Below are 15,641 nucleotides of genomic sequence, written 5' to 3'. Positions count from 1 at the left end.
CTTATTATTAAAACTGTAAATATTATATTTTAGAATTAAAAAAATTGTCGCCATACTAGATTAACATATTATAATTTTAATAAAAACGGGTGATTTCATAGCCATATATAAGCTATATTTTCATATTCTATTCTGGCCTTTATAATAGCTCGGCAAAAATGTTATATATAGTTTCAAATTTTTAATATCATCACTTATTAGAATCTACGATAAAAAGATGGAATAATTATTAGTATGGTTGGAGTGAACTCTTATCGGAGAATAGAAATTTAAGTTATACGGAGATGAAATGGGAGTTATTATAAAAAAGGGAAAAGTGTTTATTAAAAGGTAGTTGACAAATTGGTGACATTTTTTGGAGTACACTCATTTGTAACTTAAACTAAGGTAGCAACATGGGCTACTACTAAGCTGCTTTATTTAAGTCACACTTACGAAACCTAAATCTGCTTTAATTATGTGATTTAGAAATTCCGCTTCCCTTCAAAGGTTTGGCCGAACTGCCAAGAGCTAGGCACCACATTATCAAATTGAAGGGTCCTCGAATCACTGGTAGTGACTTGAAAGGACAGGCTCTGGCCCACAAAAACGGTACCCGTCTCCCAATTTTGGCCCCAATTCTTTGACATCTTAAGCCACCCAGTAGAAGAAGAGCCTTTAATGTTAACACCAACAACATCACCAGCACCTCCAACATTAAAGGGTAGGACGATTAGCCAATATGGGTTCCCATTTAATTGGAACCGGACGCCACCTTGTTTCTGGCAAAGTACCCTACGATAGCTAACATTGATGACACCAGCACGATAAGGGGCGATTTTAGTAAACATGTAGAGAGAAAGGTCGAAGTGCTCTTGGGGTGGATTGCACCAAATGTCTACTGTTTTCGTGTAGTTTGGTGGGCAGAAGTTTGTGGCGGTTATTTTGATTGTGCCCGAGTTTGGTAGGCACGAATAGTGTCCACCGGGCTGACACTTTAACTCGAAGCATGCTCCACAGGTTAGACCGTTGTTGAAAAGTGCTGTGCTTATTGCCGCCGTCTCTAGCCCGTAACCTTGATCGTGTAGGTTTCCATACCCGCAAGCTCCCTCTGTTGCAAGTAAGAAATAACGTTGAGCTTAACATCATATAAATATTAAAAGATAATGAGAAGATAGTATTTTGAAAGTGCAGTTAATCCTTACGCATAGTTTCGCCACCCCCCATGTCACCGTAGAAGGTGGCATGAGCATTGCGCCATGCACCGTTGATGTTTTGGATACCAATGGGATCAAGGAGCCTACATGCTATGGGGTCTGCCAAAAAGGCTGCAAAACTCAACCAAAGGAACACAAAGTTGAAGGAAGAAGCCATTGGTTTTTGTTATTCTCTTTTGGTAGAGAAAAGAATGGTGCAAGAACATGAAGTGGAAGTGGTGAATTTATAGGGTACAAAATGGATTTAGAAATGGAAAACCAAATTATATATCTGAATTGGAATATGATCAATGTTGGTAACCCAAAAACGGGAAGGGAGAGAAGGATCCCATGCTGTAATTAAGCCCAAAAATGCAATTGAGAAAGCATTTGGTTTTTTTTTTTTCTCTTTTGCATTTTGAATTAAGGAATTTCATACTCTAATATTTCAAATGATACCAAATAATTCTTTCCATTGGGTTTTCTAAATGGGGAAGCCAATATTAATATTTTAGAATATGGTGTAGATCCCTAATAAATATTAAGATTTCCTATTTTTTTTCTTCTTTCTAGAATATCTTAATCTTACTTTGATATATATCATATGATCAATAAAAATAATTCAAATTGGAGGTCGATGGCTCGCTGATCGGATATGATATTTCTCATATTTTTTTTTTAAAAAACTCAAAACTCTAATTCACGACGATTCTGAAGGTGTTAATGTCAGTTTAAGCTTTATCTATAAAGTCTTTGGAATAAGAATCGAGCTAAGTCGTGTCTCCTATCACAAGTTATAGATTTTGATATTTTGGGTTTTCTAGTGTTGAATTTCTTCCGAATTCAAGAGTCATGGTTAACCATTTTCCTTCGAACTTGTTCGGTCTACACTTTCTAAATAAGATTACCCACAAGTTTGATAAAGGAGTCCGGTGTTGAAGGAGCCTCAAACACCAATTCTCAATCTAGTTCGTCATTAAAGAGAAGGGGTTGAAGCTTGAAATTTCAATTCGAGCCTACAAGAAAATTTGTCGAGACAAACCAATCCCATTTGATTTCTGAACCTTCAAGGAACATCTCCATAGAAGACCACGAACGCTAACAAGTCCGGAGCATACCCAATTGAAGAAAGTCATATTCGGGTACAGATTGGAGAGAAGGATCGAACTCCCATCTACCATGCTTTTAAATATCTTGAGCTATTTATTGAATTCAAAAGATTTTCCTCGTGTTACTTACGTAATGTAACAACAGTAATAAACAAATAAATAGAAGTAACTCATCCTTAAGTCAGAATGATGGTTCTAGAGAGAGAGAAAAAAACATAAAAAAATTGGAGATACAAACAGAAAAGAAAAGATTTGCAAATTTATTTAGAGAGAAAAAGGAAATTGTCATTTAGTTCAAGCAGATTTAACAGAAAAGAAGAGATCCAAAAAATTATTTGGATAGAAAGAATTGACTTTTGAATCCACATAAGTTGATTTGGATACAAAAAAAATAAAAACGAACTTTCGTTAAGGATAAATTGCTGACACCAGCCTAAGATAATCAGGTAAGTGACGTTACTATCGGCATGATTATATTTGATGCTAACACGTGCCATGTGGTTTTAAATTTAATATGAGTGAATTGTTTATGAATCGATAATTATGATATATTATGTATGTGTTATGATATGTGAATGGTATGATAACTCTTACGTTATGTTGTGTTCAATGATATATGTGAGGTAGGATACGAGAGGAATGCAATAAATGTAATGTAACGATATGACTAAGACATGGTTGACATAACGATATGGTTAGGTTATGTATAGAAAATGATATGATTATGATAGATTGATAGAATGATATGGTTAGGATATGTTCCTGTAATAGTATGACTAGGATACGTTCATGAAACGATATGGTTAGGATGCATTCTTGTAATGGTATGACTAGGATGCGTTCATAAAACGATATGGTTGAATACATTCTTGTAATGGTAAGACTAGGATACGATCATGAAACGATATGATTTAGGATATGTTAGAATACGATATGATTAAGGTATGTTCATGAAACGATATGACTAGGATATGCATATGGAAACGATATGACTAAGGTATGTTCATGAAATGATACGACTATGAGATGTATAAGGATGATAAGGCTATGACAAGTTTAGGAAACAATATGACTACGAAGTGTTTATGAAATGATATGATTATGATACGACATGTGAATGACAGATATATGTATATATATATATGTTGTAATATGATATGAAATATGTTATGGTACGAGATCTGTGATAAATTATCATGTTTATGATATGATATATTGTATTGCGATATGTTATGGTATTATATGTATATAATGAAAATTGTTATGTCTGAAAGCATGAAATGTTATAATATGATATATTTACGTAATCTGAATGATATGATATGATTGACATGCAAAACAATGAACTAGCATGAAATACAATCCCGACGTATGCATGAAAGATATGATAAACGATATGAGGATTGTTATGAAAAATGATATGATATGGACAGAACGCTAGTGCGGTGTATTAAACAATAATAAAAATGGGAATATATTTAAACCTCATGCATTATTGTGTGCTCATGCATTGGGAGATACCCCTATTCCTTCACGATGGTACGGATGCGTACACTACTAGGCAAGAGAACGACCATCATGTTTGACCTAATGTTGTTGGGATGGCTACTACTTCTAACGGGTTTCCTGCATAATGAGCTACCAGAGCATGCTCGCCTGACAAGGAAAGGGGCCTAGCGGTGTGTGAACCGACTGGTGGGTCCACACTCGCACGTGTGGGCTGTGTGTAGAGTCTAAAATACACATCCAAGCTGCCCGTTAGATAGTACCATAGGAAAACAGACTATTATGATAGGTCCCATTATTGCATTCACATGTTCTTGCATTTAACCCCACCTGTACGGATGACGACAACATCGCAACTCGAGACCATGACACATGCATAAAATAGTCGTATTTATTTTTTTAGGCTTACGCTAGAATAGAATGTTTTTAATTTAAACGTTTATTTATTTTATTTCGTTATGTTGTTTTAAAGGTGTTTTCAAAACACTATGTCTATGGTTGTGTTTTAAGATGAAGGTGTTGTTTTATGAAGTTTCAATGAAGTATTTCCGCATTCAATGTTCATGATATGTATACAGTAGCGACCTTAAATTAAGTAGAAAATTTTAGGTCGTTAGAGTTGGTATCAAAGCTCTAGGTTATAGATCTTGTAAACTAGTTTACAATGTAGGTTTGACATGTTCCACAGTCCAATCGTCGATGTCCCGTCACCATCAAGTATGTCATGCGTAAAATAAGAAAATGAAATGTCGTTGATTGTGTATGTTTTGTTACTGCCGAGCATTTTGACACCCTTGACGGTCCAAAATAAAAATAAAAAATTCCAAAAAAAATTCCTAGGAATTATTTACTTTATACAATTATGATAATATATACAATTTTGACACCATTATCACTTATGAGTATTAGAGAGTGAAAAAAAAAAAAAAAAAAAAAAACATAAAAAATCATTATTTTATAAATTTCTATCAAAAGAAAAAATTCCAATTTTCCCCGCCATTTGCTTCTCTCTCTTCCTCTGTCGTTAGGGCTCGTCGTCATCTCCATTTCTCTTCCTTCAACCTCTCTACTCTTCATGCTCTTTCTCTGCGGATCGCTCTCTTATCAATGACTTTGTCCCCCTCCGCTTCTGCTTCTACCTCTGCCTCCGCTTCTGCTTCTACCTCTGCCTCCGCTTCTGCTTCTACCTCTGCCTCCGCTCTCCGTGGCATCGGCTTGTCTAATTCACTACACTCCGAGGTTGCTCCCTGCTTGCCCTTTGCCATCGCTTCCGGTCTTCTTTGGCGCCTCCTACCACCTACTCCTCCTCTTCGATGAACCGGACGGCAGCTATGCTACTTCAGGGACTCATCTTCTCGCTCAGTCTAACAACATCGCTGATCTGCTTCGTGCTACTGACGTGTCTTACTTGTGAGTTTTTTTTATTTTTTTTTTTAATTTTTTTTTTTTATTTTTTATATACGTATATTTTTTGGTTTTTGGAACTCAATTCTGGTAATTCGACTTTTGTAACTCTTCACTTCAGTTGGCTGCATTTCGGTTCGGTCGTTCTGGTTTTCGGATTTGGCGGTGTTACTATTTCAGTTTCCTTTAGAAATTTATAGGTTTAAGCTTACCACTAAATAAGTTGAATATATCTTCAAAACTCTATTTCCATTAGCTATCAGTTTAGGTATATTATCAAATTTTTTGGATTCTAACTTGAAATTTCCAAATAAAAGAAACGGAAGATCGAGTTAAACAGGTGTTCAAAGTAATCAAAATCAAATGGTGGGATAAATACACTTATACCCACCTAGATGTAAAAGTAGTGGAGATCGGGTTATCTAAGAATGACCACCTTCAATATTTATCAAAAAACCACATAGTTTCTTAATTCAAAGTCGTGCCCATTAGTCCAAGCAACTTCAGAAGTTAATTTTCAAAAGCTTCTTCATCGTCCATGAGTCAGTTCAACCTCTTCTTCTTTTGTAGTAGAAGAAGATACCATCTACGATCTCAACCACCTTACTAAAAATTGATAGTTACAAAAGATTGGACAGTTGTTAAACTACTTGTAAAAAAAAATCGTAAATGGATATGTTTTCTGACATATTTCTTCTCCTTTTTTAACTTATCTTTCACTTTTCAAATTTGTCTTTCAATTATTTGTCTTTTTCTTTATTTCCTTTTTCATCCATTTATTTGATGATTATTTCCTTTTTCTTTCATGTATAAGTTATCATGCTCATATTTCTTTTTCTTTATAAGCTTTATACGTTGTCATGCTAGTATTTCTTTTCTTTATAGGTTGTTATGCTAGTATTTCTTTTCTTTATAGGGTGTCATGCTAGTATTTTTTTTTTTTTTTTTACTTTTCAATGTATTACTTTCACGTGGATATGAGCCCATTTTGTCGACTACTTGTAAATTAAGTATTTTTTCATGTAAATTAAGCTAGGATGACAGAGTTTATGTAAATTTTAGAGCTCTAGTCATTAAGCGTTCAGATGGTATCAGAGTCTCAATTTTGTGAAGGAAGAGGAGTTACTTAATCTTTTAAGTATGATAGTGCTGAAAGCAGTGAGAAGATAAGAGAAAGTTCGGAGGAATTCTGAGTATGTGATAGCTGAGCGAATAGCCCTTGTGTTCCAGGTGGTAAGACGCGGGAAGCGCATTAAGTCCGTTGACAAGCTTGGGTGCTTAGTCATACGAAAGATTCCGAAGAAGATTTTATCAACAACTTGACATCTTTATTAGACAAAAATTGACAATTTGTCAGCCACACATCGAAGGCTCGCATGTGAATTATCAGTTTTTGACTTTGTAAATGACTAGTCTTCTAAATTATTAGTTTGCTTGATGTCTTTTCCTACTTTTAGAAAACTGGCAAGTGTCCTGTCCTACTTTGATCTTATCTCTTAGTATATGTTTTTCAAATCTACCTTCAAGAAGTTTATAAAAAAGACTTCATCAATGTAAGGAGGGGATCGATCGGCCGATAGCTCTCTCTTGAAAATCAATTGAGAAATTCAGAAAAGAATTATTCTATTCTATTTATCTCCTGTCGCCCGTATCTTCATCTTGTGAACGAATGTTTTAGAAAACTCAGAAAATCAAATCATAGGAAATCAAATCATTTCAAATGTCCTAGTGAAGAAGAAAGTTCAAATGAACATAGGAGAGGAGAAAATCTCACTATCTCAAATATTGTCAATCAAGAATATCATAGTGCAAGAATCATTCATCAAATTCTTAGGGAAAAATATCCTAATTCATAACCACAGGGAATCTCTTAATCTTTTTTCAAAATCTCTTACACTCCAAAATATCCCAATTCATAGCAATAGGGAATTTCTGAATCTTTTTTCAAAATCTCTTATACTCCATCGCGAAGAGTTTAACTATCTTCATGTCGGTCTTGTTCAAGTCGCTGTAAAACCATTATTCAAACTTGGATTAGATATCGCAGTCCATATCTCCCTACGAGATAAGAGACATGAAGACTTCTCAAATTCTTTACTGGGAATGATTCAATCTAACTCAGAGAATGAACTAATCTATTTCAATTGTTATCCAAATTTTGCTTTGTCGCTCAACGACCCACACATATTATCAGCTCTTATGCTGGACTTAGAGTAAAAAAATTTGAACACCAAGGCTGAAACTCATTCTTCAGTCGTCATATTCAAGGTTTATTATAAGCTCATGAATACAAATATTTCTCCAAGAGAATTAAGATTCTCGCCAAGGGATCAACCATGCTCATAGAGGCAAATATTGGAAAGTCTTCGGTGACTATTCCAAAAACTCTCGTTTGGATTAAATAACCAGAAATACTCTCAGAGAAATAGAAGATAGATGCAAATCTTCCAAAAAAGAAAAGAATCTCAAAACCCAGTCCACATCATCGAACATGACGACGGGAGCGTTGAAATAAAATTCAGCGAAGAACCTTCGTCACATTCGAAAGTAAAAGAATTCCTGAATTCTAGACCGAGCACTTCAGGAGTTTCAAGATCAATGTATGACCCCTTAAAGGTAAAAGAGGTTAGTGATCAAAGAAGGGCATCAATCCACTATGACGATGGCTCAAGATCTCCAACCCATACTCATATGGATACTCAATCTGTCTACAAAAGTCAGCTAAATGTCATCAGAGCTGGATAGACAAGGAATTTCTAAAAGCAGATTTTATGTCAGCTATCAACTCTTCAAAAAGAAATGTCTTCTTTCAAACCTACAAAGAAGCTAAGCGAAATGAATTAAGGGCGCAGTTGTATTCTCATATGGAAATGAAAGCCATAGAAGAAAATATACTATTCTTTGAATAGTTTGAAGAAAATATTTTGCAGATATTCACCTTAACTCAGAAGAGCTGGAAGACTACCGAGGCGATGTATATTCAAAACATCCTCCGGAAGAAGTTGAATTTGACAACTACTATGGAGAAAAGGTCAAAGCCAATCCTTTCAAAAAGATTCCGGAAGGACCAGAAAAGGGTAATCCAACTCTAAAGGATATCAAGAATATCCAGCATCAAAACAATTATTCAAATAAGATTTTATCCACGATTGCTACTCAACTTGAGAGTATCGAGGGAAAAATCTCGAAGAAATCTGGTACTCAGCAAGAAAGCACAAGCAGCTCTGTACCAAAGATCGATGAGTCAATCCCAATACTCAGACCAACAAATCTCAACATATTTACAAGGAGGGTTTCAAAAGAAGAGGCTGCAATGGCCAAGATAGAAGAAAAGTTGGATAGGATTCTAAATCCTGGAATAACACCTCAAGATTCATTTGTCAATGTCGTTAACAATTACGACGAGATCCAAGAGTCCGAAGATGAGATTGTAAATGAGATAGAAGAACCTCTATACAATCGAATTGAAAGGATCTCTAGAAGTCAAAAGAATACCAGTAATCAGAAAAATTGGTATCCTCAACTGTCTTTCCTGGATATTCAATTCAAAGAAAAGACGCTACAAACTCAAGCCCTCGATGGTCTAACATTCTATGAATGGAATATCGATGGATTGTCCGACTATCTGATAATGAATGTTGTCAATGAGATGATGATGCCCGCAGGCGCGTATAAATTACAGGATCATAAATCCGACCATCAAATAGCTCAAGTTCTAGTAACCGGATTTACCAGGCAACTCAAAAACTGGTGGGACAAATATCTTGACGAATCAACTCGTCAACAGATATTAAACCACTATGTTATTAGGTCAACTACTCAAATCATTAAAGAAGAAGGTCCATCAACCAGGACCGAGGTACAACATAAAAGGGTAGAGGATGCTGTCAACACCCTCGTCTATACCCTCATAGAATTCTTCGTAGGCGACCCCCTGAAATACCAGGAGAGATCTGCCGAAATACTCATGAACCTAAAGTGCCCAACCTTAGGCGATTTTAGGTGGTACAAAGACATGTATTTCAGCAAAGTTCTCATTAGAACGGACAGTTCGTTGGAGTTCTGGAAGGAGAATTTTGTCAATGGACTATCAAAACACTTCTCAAGAAGGATCAAAGACGGTCTTAAGACAAAGTATAATGGAACAATTCCATGGCAAACTTTGTCATACGGATCCATAGCATCTTTCATCATAAAAGGACTCAGACTTTGTAATAAGTCAAAGATTCAAAACAAGCTCAATTCTTCGATATCAAACAGAAAAGAGCTTGGAAGATTTTGCGATCAATATGGATACAAGGGGATAGAAGCTCCCTCGACCTCCAGAAGAAAGAAGTCAAAACGTATCCAAAATCATATAGATCATACAAGCCTAGAGAAAAGTATCGGAGTAAACCCGTGCAATCTCAAAAGCCAACGTATTCAAAGAAAATGTATACCCCTACAAGATCTCAAAGAAGCAAGAGAAAGTAAACTTGCTTTAAATGTCGGGATGAAGGACACTATGCCAATAAGTGTCCGATCATAGGAAAGATCAATGAGTTGGATATCGATCAAGAGTTGAAAAATCAACTACTACGACTAGCTCTAACCGACTCAGAACAATCCAGCGAAGGAGAAATCCTCGAACTTCAAGAAAAAATCCATTATCCGTTTTCATTTGAGAATATGGAATTCTATTTAAAAAAAATTACTTAATACTCTGTGTATAAAAATTTCAAAATGATTTAATTAACAAAAACTTTGGTATCAAAACCGATTCCAGAGCATCCAAATTTGTTTTAGAAAAAGGATACGAAAAATCTCGTATCTAAACAAATTTTTGCCAGAGAGCAAGCAATTTTATCTTGCTTCGACTTTCAAATTTTGCCTATAAAAGGGGTCGAAAACCCCTTGGCTGTCCGATTGCTTGTGTTCCTTATCTTATCGCACTTGAAACAGACCCCCATGAAGCAAACGCAAGGCTGGCTCACCACTTATTGATGAATATGAATGAGAAGTAATGTCCCCTATGCTCCAGCCTTAAACCTATGCAATATAACTACTAATGGATCTCCTTTCAGGTACCTTACGAAAATGGAATGATTCAGCCTCTGCAACCTGCTCTATTTTCTGATAATATAATTTTAGCAGATATGAACAGGTCAGTGGAGTTCGACCATGCTCGTCCTTTTTGTGATTTTATGTCGATGGATTTGAATCAGCAAATCCCACCAGAGTCGGTCGCTCATCATGAATTGAGTAATAATAATACTACATTGGAGGGAAAACTCCATAACATTTGCTCGGTGGATTTGTATAGTATCTCAAAAGATGATCTTCAGAAAATTCAGGTAATTTCAAACACTTAGTTTGATCATATTACTATATCCACTCAAAAGTTGATTTTGAACGATTAGAGGCATATATGTTTGAGAGTGATTTTATACTGAGCCTGGCAGCTATCGCACTGCAACTTCTTTTGAAGCTAAAGAGACATCTAAAGATCGTGTACAGCCTAAAGGATGCACGATGCCAGGTATATATATGCTTGTTAATTGGTATTTATTCACAACGTAGACACAAAGCCATTCAATTGGCTCATCATGTTCTTTTCTGGAAATTAGTCTTTCAATCCAAATGAACCACCAAAACCTGGGGAGTTCCTGTCCAAGCAAAATGTTCCTTCAGACATCAGCGAAACATGCACAACTCTCTGCCAACATCTTATCAAGAGTTTATGCAAAGATACCAGGTGCGTTTGGTTCTCCATTGTATCATTTATTCTCCCTCTGTCATCTGATTAAAAACCCCCCACAGGATTTCAAGAGCACTCTTAGGCTTAGGGATGATGCATTTGATTACTCCACTTACACAGCAAATAGTAAAAGGAAGCGTCCTACCCCAACAAAAGGACGGAAATCTACAACGGGTGGTGACGAGGAGGACAACAGTGGCAGGAAAGGTAGCTATAGTAGGCAACGAGGAGGAGGATGATAGGTGTATTAAGTAAATTGTAACATGCTTAGGTTTAGGCGAGAGATGTTAGGAAAGAAAAAAAGGGTTTAGGTAATCAATCTGGAAACAGCCAATAGAAAAATTGTGGAAGAGTTCGAATATCGTCATGTAAAAACATCCTCATCATTTATTAAAAAACAAAAAAAGTTGACACATCTTCCAAAAGTGCGTACAAATCTATAACAAATTTGAACCTAAGAAAAAGAAAAAGAAGAGCTTGAAAGGTGGCATTGTTGAAGGTTATCTATCAATCAAGGTACGATCACAAGAAGAGGCTGCACAATAAAGAGGAAGAGGAGTTGGAAGAATTTAGATTCAAGTTTTTTAGGGAAAAGAAAATAAATGGAAGAATATGAGAGAGTGGTACCGTGTCTACGCTGACTGGTTTTCCATCTTCAGCCAATATTTCAGCTATGGTTCCAGATCTATCAGCCTCAATCTCATTCATTAACTTCATGGCTTCAATTATACATATGATTTGCCCTTTCTGCACTTTATCTCCCACCTTCAAAACCCACACATGAATCAAATATATATATATATATTATATATGGAGGAGTTCAAAGTTTGATCTTCTCAACTTACCTTCACAAATGGAGGTTCTCCCGGGGCAGGGCTTCGGTAAAACGTTCCAGCCATCGGGCATTTCAAAGGTGGATGAGAACCACCCGCTTTCAGTGCAGGGAGAGGTTTTGCAGGAGCAGAAGCAGCTGTAGGTGCAGGGGCCGGGGTCGGGGTCAGTGTCGGTGGAGGTGCAACCATGCTATATGCTTGAGGAGGTGGTGGCAATGCCAGGTATGGACTTGGCTGTAAAGCTTCTTTTTTTCTTATTACAATTTCGCAATCCTGTTGTTTCAGTTGCAGTTCCATGATGTCTCTTGAATCAACAAGTCTGAATATAAAAAGATTTAAATAAAAGTAAAGATTGAACAAACAAAACTAAATTCCCTTTTATCAAATATGGAAGACAGTAACGCACTTGATGAGATCTGAAACTTGGCTCATGAAGGCTGATATCGTCGACTCATCTGGAAGAGAATTTTGATCAGAAACTGCCTCTGCAGCAGACTCATCTTTACCTCTAGAGACAAGCGCTGGTGCAGAATTTGAACTTTCTCCAACCACCATCTGTGATAAAGATAACACAAAATGCATACAGCTACAAAGAAACCTATGGATGTATCTAAAAATAGAAGATTAAAAAGCTCATGCCACCAACTAACCTCCTTAAGTGCATGCACCATTACACCACCAGATTTCTTCTTGTTCGGCTCCTGAAAACACAAAAGTACATACCAAACTCAAAATGTAATTACGACCACCACCACGACCATCTCACTCTTTACAGACTCCATTAAGATCAAATTCTTCTCATTATACGAATTAGCAAGAAACACGTCTGTGAACAGTTTATGATGATCATGACAAAGTCGTCAATGTTTCTCGATCATCATTCAGCTTCAAAATGTCTACTATATCAACCTTATTTCTAAAATCAACTGGTAGGTACAAATTTTCTGAAGTGACTGGTAAGCTTAGGTTAGTGGAGTTGTAGGAACTATAAAAGCTATGCCTGTCAATCGAGTAGGTGATTTTGGATTAGCTCCTGGGATTTCGAGTTTCAAGAACTCCAAACAAGGACAAATGAGATCCCCAGCTAACAAACAATTTCATTGATAACATGAAATTGGGTCTAGGAAGCTACAAAAAGGCCTTCCAGTTGCATGAACATAAGATAATCCTTCTAATACAGAACATCACTTCTGAAGCAAAGATTCTGTATGCTCTTTTTCTTAAACCATAATCTTTCTTTCTTTCTTTCTTTCTTTCTTTCTCTGGGTTATGATTCTAATTGAACAACAAAGTGCTACAAACGAAAACAACTATGAATCAAGACTATGAAAAAGAATTAGAAACTCATCACCAAATTCCAAAACAAGATAAGTTCTGTCTTCTAAGTCCTGAAACTGAAACATTAAAATGTCCCAAATTCTATTCGGAGAGAGTTTGCAAAAGATGTTTCTAAATTACATTAATCATGGAGCACATTGAGAGTTAAGAGATTGAAACAGTAAGAATCCATTCCAAGAAAATGCAATGAACAGAGTTACAGACCTGAATCCCAGAAAATGGTGGGTGGACAAAAGAAGACCCAAACGAAAATGAATCCTTCAGGCAAAATGGGCGGCGATGAAGAGAAAGATTCTGCTTAATGTGGGTGCGATGGCAGTTGTTGTGAGAGGCGGAACGGAAAGCGGGTAGAGTGGAAGGCTTGGGGCATGGGACCGTGAAGGACGCCATTGGAGAGCAACCCAGAAGAAGGTAGAAAGAGGGTCTGAATTGGAAAGTGGGGAAGTGGGTGTAGGAAATGGGAGTGCGATCTGAAGGAAAGCGAATGAGGGGGAAAAGAGGGGGCGGATTCAGAAAGAAATAAAAAAAAAGGAAGAAGGGGCGATGAGATCCAAGAAGAGGGAGCGTGGCGGGGGAGGCGAGAAAGGGGAATTTGGGGTTTAGAGGTCTTATTGTTTGGAGAGATTTCGATGATCACAATGCGATGCAATGCGATGCAATGCGATGTGGAGAGAGCATTAAATCAACATCGCCGTTTTCATTACAACAAACCATCACATGCATTTGCTTCTCTCTCCTCTTCCCTCCATTCTCTCTCTCTTTCCCAACATGTGTACGTGGAACTTCAAAATTCAAATCTTTTTCTATCCATGGTCAATGATTTAGGTTGTAATCGGTGGACAACTTTGTTCGAATTAAGGAGGTTCAAATGACTCAACATATTGACTACCCAAACTAAATTATAAAAGTTAGATTGGGTTCAACATTTAAAGCGCCACTAAATTATAAAAGTTAGATTGGGTTCAAGATTTAAAGCGCCACCGCAGTCATTAAGTGGAGAATTTCCATCCATTTGTTGTTTCATTCGCTATCTCAGGTCATAATTATGCAATTGGCCCAATTCGAATATCCGATAGTGGAATCAACGAACTGATCTATCCTAGATTCTTTCAAGTTTGGATTCATTGAATTTTTTAAAAATTGAAAAATTCAAATTGGTTAGTCGGTAGACATTTTTTTGGTGACCCATGAGAATATTTGCTAAATCTACCGCACCTATTGTGACGATAAGGGTTTCAAAAAGAAAGGGAAAAAAAAAGCCTTAAATCTCGCCAGAAACCGTGAGATTTTCGATGAGGCATGCCTTTCCAACAAGGGCATATTAATTCCTTGAGTCCCCATATTAAACCCTAGGTACCTTAGTAGCCGTCTTTTCCTTTCGAGACACTATCGTACCTGTGAGGGAGGAGCCGAAAGGTTTAGGTCAGGAATCAAAACGTCGTGAGATTTCAGACTTCTGTAAGTCCTTAGGTAGGAGCAAACCGATGCCAGGGCACTTCGTAACTAGCGGGACAGACGCACTGCCAAGGACGAACGGAAGGCGGTGGTCTCATCGACAACGGCAGTCGAACTCTGCGATTAGGGTTCATCGGGCTTCTCGGGTGAGGAAGACAAAGTAGAGGGTCGCGGGTCGGGTTCTACGGGTACCCGCGAGCTCGATCAGCCAACATGCGGCCCACCGTTGCGGCCCACGCCTTGCAATCCGCGTCAGACACTAACTTTGGGCCGCGTATCCATTCTAGCCCAAGACCAGCAATACCAACCTGCATACAGGAGTTGTGCACCACCAGGGACCTTCTCAGCTTGTCGGCTTAGTGTTTCGGCTCGACGGTGTGGCTCGACGGCTCGGCTTAACGGCTTGGTATACAAATAATATACCGATTCCTAGGTTTTCAACCCTTCTGGAGCAGTTCCCGCCCTTATTTTAGGCATCTGAGGAGGTAGTTAGACGTGGGTGTTAGCTTATCGCGAGTAAGGCCAAGAGGTAAGTAACCTTAATGTTGGTGTTAGTTATGTATGTATGATGGTGTGCCTTGTGGCCCTTGCATGCACCATGTGTGTTGTTGATGCATGCTAGGTTATATGTTTCTTGCCGCGAAATGCTACGTATGCCATGTTTATGTATTTGATGTTTGTGCCATGACTTGCTACCCTGTATGCATGAGCTTGATTGACAGGTCACGATTGTAATGAGAACTCCGCATGCCATGAATGTGATGACTAGTGTGCTACGATATGCTTACTCGATGTTTAACCCAGTTATGCTATGTAATGCGGTGAGGGGATGGAACGTTGTATGTATAATGTCATGGAGGTAAACCTTAAGGACCTCATGCACGCTATGTGTTAAGTACACAGGGTTACTTCCCCGTTGTGTTAATGATGGTACGGACGCGTATGTTCGATATTATGCTCGCTATGATATCATGCAGTCCCTCCTTTTCCGTGGCGTCCGGTATTGTATGTCATACGTACTCGACCAAGCCAGGCCCAAGGAGTTCGCATGTGAACTCGCTTGGTGAGCCCACGGTTATGTACG

General features: G+C 37.6%; 2 protein-coding genes and 1 long non-coding RNA gene across 3 annotated transcripts; 1 reads left to right on the top strand and 2 right to left on the bottom strand.

The window, feature by feature from the left end:
* Positions 1–397: 397 nt before the first annotated feature.
* LOC111791147 (expansin-A25) lies at positions 398–1,363 on the bottom strand. Its single transcript, XM_023672379.2, has 2 exons — positions 1,185–1,363; positions 398–1,090 (listed from the first exon to the last, which is right to left on the bottom strand). Exons 1-2 carry the CDS (start codon positions 1,351–1,353, stop codon positions 465–467), a joined length of 795 nt encoding a protein of 264 aa, XP_023528147.2. The 5' UTR covers positions 1,354–1,363; the 3' UTR covers positions 398–464.
* A 9,350-nt stretch (positions 1,364–10,713) lies between these two features.
* Positions 10,714–11,404, top strand: LOC147793247 (uncharacterized). The gene is made up of 2 exons (XR_015420502.1): positions 10,714–10,928; positions 10,994–11,404. It is a non-coding gene; the product is annotated as an uncharacterized LOC147793247 (long non-coding RNA).
* On the bottom strand, positions 11,291–13,726 carry LOC111789690 (biotin carboxyl carrier protein of acetyl-CoA carboxylase, chloroplastic). Its single transcript, XM_023670347.2, has 6 exons — positions 13,307–13,726; positions 12,415–12,465; positions 12,171–12,319; positions 11,777–12,083; positions 11,559–11,696; positions 11,291–11,466 (listed from the first exon to the last, which is right to left on the bottom strand). The coding sequence occupies exons 1-6, from the start codon at positions 13,490–13,492 to the stop codon at positions 11,443–11,445; spliced, it is 855 nt and encodes a 284-aa protein (XP_023526115.1). The 5' UTR covers positions 13,493–13,726; the 3' UTR covers positions 11,291–11,442.
* Between the last annotated feature and the right edge of the window lie 1,915 nt (positions 13,727–15,641).

Source organism: Cucurbita pepo, chromosome 3, assembly GCF_057944985.1.
Source record: "Cucurbita pepo subsp. pepo isolate OVF chromosome 3, ASM5794498v1, whole genome shotgun sequence".
NCBI classification, from domain to species: Eukaryota; Viridiplantae; Streptophyta; class Magnoliopsida; order Cucurbitales; family Cucurbitaceae; genus Cucurbita; species Cucurbita pepo.
This window is presented reverse-complemented; position numbering and strand designations above follow the sequence as displayed.

What these genes read in the sequence shown, in the direction of transcription:
- LOC111791147 (XM_023672379.2), bottom strand. Translation starts at nt 1,353, where the DNA reads ATGGCTTCTTCCTTCAACTTTGTGTTCCTTTGGTTGAGTTTTGCAGCC. An exon ending in GGGGGGTGGCGAAACTATGC is followed by an intron (nt 1,091 to 1,184) that starts GTAAGGATTAAC and finishes TACTTGCAACAG; the next exon opens with AGGGAGCTTGCGGGTATGGA.
- LOC111789690 (XM_023670347.2), bottom strand. Translation starts at nt 13,492, where the DNA reads ATGGCGTCCTTCACGGTCCCATGCCCCAAGCCTTCCACTCTACCCGCT. An exon ending in TGGTGCATGCACTTAAGGAG is followed by an intron (nt 12,320 to 12,414) that starts GTTAGTTGGTGG and finishes TCTTTATCACAG; the next exon opens with ATGGTGGTTGGAGAAAGTTC. An exon ending in AACCAGTCAGCGTAGACACG is followed by an intron (nt 11,467 to 11,558) that starts GTACCACTCTCT and finishes TTTATTGTGCAG; the next exon opens with CCTCTTCTTGTGATCGTACC.